This window comes from Nicotiana sylvestris, chromosome 4 (genome assembly GCF_000393655.2).
Source record: "Nicotiana sylvestris chromosome 4, ASM39365v2, whole genome shotgun sequence".
Taxonomy (NCBI): Eukaryota; Viridiplantae; Streptophyta; class Magnoliopsida; order Solanales; family Solanaceae; genus Nicotiana; species Nicotiana sylvestris.
In genome coordinates this window covers 94,162,987-94,168,564 of record NC_091060.1, presented here as the reverse complement: position 1 = coordinate 94,168,564, position 5,578 = coordinate 94,162,987, and the positions used below count along the sequence as shown (strand labels likewise).

Here is a 5,578-nt window from a genome sequence, read left to right as displayed (position 1 = left end):
CGTTAGAGTGAGTTATAGGTAAGACCATTCCTACTCTAATAGGGATGAGCAAACAATTGTGAGTTATGTGCTAAACCAAATGAGAATTGAGCTATGTGTTAAAATCAGTGCTATAATAGCTTAAAAATGATGTCAATCTCGAGTGCAAAAATTAGAAATTATGAGTTTGATGCAATTATGATAAATTCTGTAAATTAGCTCCCCCTCTACACCCATTGATCAAGTTGGACTGTCATGATCCCTGAGGCCTAAATAATTCCTGCCCTGGCTATGGAAGTTCAATTGATAGGATACTAGGTGTATGAACCATTGCGGGCTTAGGCGGCCCATTTTCTGTGAAATGAAACTTTGGTCGTGCACTGGAAATGTCCCGCTCTCATTGTTCAACTCTGGGGCTTAACTGTTTGAAATCGAGTTATGTAATTTCGGATCTTTCACGCACATTAATTAACTAGGACTGCTTTCATTTTAGAGACGAATTAAATAGAAAATTATAGATTGTTTTAGGATGGACCTTTAAAATAATAAAAATCAGGCGAGCTTCGCCTAATAAAAATGCATAAATTGCGGGGCCCTCATGAGATGTATGTATTCAAATCCTTAAATTTCGGGAACGGCCTATTTAGCGAATTTCACGGCTTTCCCCAAAATAATAATGAGTAGTCTCTTTAGGCGCGTATTTTAATAACATTGCCTCCTTAAACTCGGGTGCGCATTTATGTGACCCAAATCCAAACCTCAACGGAGTCGAGATGTGTCAACAACCACGGGTACATTGATGTGACGTGGTTCGAGACTCATTTTTTACGACGTTGCAATTCTCTTTTAAAATAATAATAATAAAGCAGTAAAAAGTTAGAATTTGCACATAGGTTCAACATGTATTAAAATCAGACAAATAAGCCGAATATGACAGTTGAGCGACCATGCTAGAACCACGGAACTCGGGAATGCCTAACACCTTCTCCCGGGTTAACAGAATTCCTTACTCGGATTTCTGGTTTGCGGACTGTAATACAGAGTCAATCTTTTCCTCGATTCGGGATTCAACCGGTGACTTGGGACACCATAAATCTCCCAAGTGGCGACTCTGAATTAAATGATAAAACTCGTTTCGATTGTCCTTTAATTGGAAAAACTCCCTTATGCCCTTGCGGGGTAGGTAAAAAGGAGGCATGACAACCAATTGAAGATCAGGGAGCAGGATATTTCAAAAATAGCCTTTAGGACCTGGCACGGGCACTTTGAATTTCTGGTAATGTCTTTTGGGCTAACAAATGACCCAACAACTTTCATGGATCTTAAGAATCGGGTTTTCAAGCCTTTTTTGACTCCTTTGTGATAGTATTCATTGACGATATCCTTGTATATTCACAGGGTCGAGAGGACCATGTCGATCATCTCAGGGTTGTTCTGCAGACTCTTCGGCAACACCAGTTATATGCAAAGTTTTTGAAATATAAATTTTGGATCGAATCTGTCACATTTTTGGGTCATGTCATCTCCAACGAAATAATTAAGTTGATCCTCAAAAGATTGCAGCAGTGAAGAATTGGCCGAGACTTACAACTCCAACAGAGATCCGCATTTTCTTGGGTTTGGCCGGGTATTACAGGAAGTTTGTGGAGGGGTTATCTACTGTTGCCTCTCGGTTGACTAAATTGATGCAGAAAGCAGTTAAATTCCAATGGTCTGATGCTTGTGAAAGGAGCTTCAAAGAATTGAAATCAAGATTGACTACGGCGTCAGTATTGACTCTACTAGAGGGTACATGTGGGTTCATGGTATATTGTTATTCTTCAAGGATTGGGCTTGGGTGTGTGTTAATGCAACATGGCAAAGTTATAGCTTATGCTTCTAGACAACTCAAAAATCATAAGAAGAACTATCTAACACATGACTTAGAACTTGCGGTAATGGTTTTTGCATTGATGATTTGGCGTCATTAAGTGTAAGGGGTCCATGTGGATGTATTCATGGACCAAAGAGCCTTCAATATATTTTCAAACAGAAGGATTTGAATCTAAGGCAGAGAAGATGGCTTGAGTTACTCAAAGACTACGATATCGATATTCTATATCACCCAGCCAATGTTGTGACAGATGATATAGTGATGCTTCAAGGATTGAGCTTGGGTGTGTGTTAATGCAACATGGCAAAGTTATAGCTTATGCTTCTAGACAACTCAAAAATCATGAGAAGAACTATCCAACACATGACTTAGAACTTGCGACCGTGGTTTTTGCATTGAAGATTTGGCGTCATTAAGTGTAAGGGGTCCATGTGGATGTATTCATGGACCAAAGAGCCTTCAATATATTTTCAAACAAAAGGATTTGAATCTAAGGTAGAGAAGATGTCTTGAGTTATTCAAAGACTACGACATCGATATTTTATATCACCCAGCCAATGTTGTGGCAGATGTTCTTAGACGGAAATTTATGGCTAGTTTGGCTCACTTGAAGCCATGTCAAAGGTCGTTGGCCAGGGAGGTTCACCAGTTGGCTAGTTTGGGGGTTCGTCTTGTGGACTCTAATGAAGGAGGGGTAATTGTGCAAAATAGAACTGAATCATTTCTTGTGGTAGAGGTCAAGGAGAAGCAATACAAGGATCCATTTCTAGTACAATTAAAGGAGGGGATTTATAAACGCAAGACCACATATATTTCTCTTGGTATGGATGATGGTACATTATGGTACCAAGGGCGACTATAAGTCCCAAATGTTGATGGTCTTCGGGGAAGAATCATGGCTAAAGCTCACACTTCCAGGTATTCTGTGCACCCAGGTTCAACGAAGATGTATCATGATCTCAAGGAGATCTATTGGTGGTATGACATGAAGAAGAATGTAGCGGACTTTGTGGCAAAATGTCCAAATTGTTAGCAAGTGAATGTCGAACATCAAAGGCCAGGTGGGTTGGCTCAAAACATAGAAATTCCAATGTGGAAGTGTGAAATGATTAATATGGACTTTATGGTAGGACTACCGCGCACTCCGTGCAAGTTTGACTCAATTTGGGTTATTATGGATCGACTCACAAAGTCAGCACACTTCTTGCTAATAAAATCTACCGACACAGCGGAACTGTATGCTCAGTTGTATATCAGGGAAATAGTCAGGCTGCATGGCACTCTAGTTTCTATCATTTCAGATCGAGGAGCTCAGTTCACAAATAACTTTTGGAAGAAATTTCAGCAAGGTTTGGGTACTCAGGTGAATCTTAGTACAACCTTTCATCCACAGACTGACGGGTAGGTAGAGCGGACTATTCAGACGCTTGAGGATATGTTGTGAGCTTGTGTTCCCATTAGGTGGTTCGAGATTGGGGAAGCTGAATTGATAGGACCATACCTCGTGCATCAAGCTATGGAAAAGGTTAAGATCATTAAGGAGTGGTTGAAGACTTCTCAAAGCCGCCAAAAGTCCTATTCGGATGTTCGTCGGAGAGACTTGGAATTCAAAGAATATGATTGGGTATTCTTGAAGGTTTCCCCCATGAAAGGTATAATGCATTTTGGAAAGAAAGGAAAATTGAATCTAAGGTATGTCAGGCCATACAGAATCATTCAAAGGATTGGTCAGGTGGCGTACAAACTTGAGATGTCACTTGAGATGTCACAAGTGCACCCAATATTCCATGTGTCTATGTTGAAGAAGGTAGTTGGAGATCCATCTCTTATCGTGCCAGTTGAGACTATCGAGTTCAATGAAGAACTGTCATATGAAGAAATTCCTGTTGACATTCTTGATAGGCAAGTCCGAAAGTTAAGAAATAAAGAAATTGCCTCCGTGAAAGTGCTATGGCAAAACTAGTAGCTTGAAGAAGCTACGTAGGAAGCCGAGGAAGAAATAAAAATGAAGTACCCTCGTTTGTTTGAATATCCATGTAATAGTTCTATGAAATTACTTCCCATAAATTTTGTATCACTTGTTCAGTTGATGTAAAGGTGTTCCTTTTTGGTTATATGTTGCTTATGAGGCCACGGTTGTAGGTGTGTGGTATAGTGAAATTTTTGGAAATTTTTGGAAATTAAGGGAGTTAGTCCAATTCGAGATTGTAGGTGTGTGGTATAAAAAAATTGAGTTGCATAAGATGCTAATAGTGGAACTTGATCCTCATTTGACGACGAATGATCTTAAGTGGAGGAGGACGTCATGCCTCATAAAATTTTACCTAGAAACTCGGAACTTCGTGGTGTCGAGATAGGCTTATGGGTTAAAATAGGAGAAATTCTTTGCGGCGAGCTTGCTCGCCTTGGCTCTGAATTTTTGGGTTGAACAGTACACTGAAGATTTAAAGGAAAATATTTTTTAGAAGTGTGAATTTTTGCGGCTCATTATGCGGCCGCATAATCACTCTAGGGGCCGTAGAATGGCCACAGAGTGAGGCCGTCTTTTTGGCCATTTTTATGTCATTTTTGCGGTCCATTATGCGTCCGCAGAACTATTTCTCGGACCGCACTTCGATCACATATCCAACCTTGAGATTTTTCAAATGGTAGTTCTACGACACATTATGCAACCGCAGAATAGGTTTGCGGACCGTAGACTGGTCGCAGACTGAAGCGGAAGATATCAACTCTGGAGGGCCAAATATGCAGCCCACTTTACAGACCGCAAAATCATTATGTGGTCGCATATGTGACCGCAAATCTATATCGGGGCTCCTATTTTTTAATTTTTAAACTTGACCCTATTGCGTTAAAACTCATACCATAGACCATTTTGAGCTCATTCCTGATATTTCTACAGTGAGGGAGAGTGTTCTTAGAGAGAGAGAGAATAACCTTCACACTAATATCCAACAATTCTTGCCCAATACTTGAAGATTATCAAGAAGGTCCTCATACTGAAGGTAAGAATCTATACCCTAGCTTTTATTTTCGAAAATTTCGTAAAAGGGGATAATTAGAAAGACAATTATTGGGTGTGGGGTTAGATATCTTGCATGCATGTATTCTTAAAGTATGTGGGGAGGTTGTGAGCTAAAGATAGTAAAGAATGGGGTGTGTGATGGTGAAGTCTTTCATAAAAAAGACCTTAAAACATTAATGCACACTTGGTGGTTGATAAAATGCTCCAATGAGCTAGAACCATGATCATTTCCCTAATTTTAGTTCAATTTGTTATATTTCTAAAATAGATTGGTGTTGATAAGATTCCCGGAACATTTTACAGTGTAGGGGAGCTCTATTGAGGTATGTATGGCTAAAACCCTCCTTCTTAGAATTGAATCCCACGGTGTTCACGTAATTGGTGTAAGTCCCCCTCCCTCCATTGATCATTATAGAGTTTGCTATTCTGAATATGTTTGTGTTGTAAGATATATGCTCAATGTGTAATCCAAATGCCTTAATGCTTCATCATGTTATCTTATCAATTAAGAATGTGTTCGAAATATGGAATATATGTTAAAATTTAGGACTTCAAGTCAAATTCAAATAATTATTGTTATGCCAAATTTTATGAAGAAACCTCTATGTGCTTAGGATTCCCAAATTGCTCATATGTGTACTAATGTCTTAAATGATATGCCTTAGTGTTGTTGATGATGATAATAATGTTGAATGTAAAAA

General features: G+C 39.3%; 1 protein-coding gene across 1 annotated transcript; it reads left to right on the top strand.

The window, feature by feature from the left end:
• Positions 1 to 3,368: 3,368 nt before the first annotated feature.
• On the top strand, positions 3,369 to 3,815 carry LOC104220466 (uncharacterized). The gene has a single exon (XM_009771345.2). The coding sequence runs from the start codon at positions 3,369 to 3,371 to the stop codon at positions 3,813 to 3,815; it is 447 nt and encodes a 148-aa protein (XP_009769647.2).
• Positions 3,816 to 5,578: the final 1,763 nt, after the last annotated feature.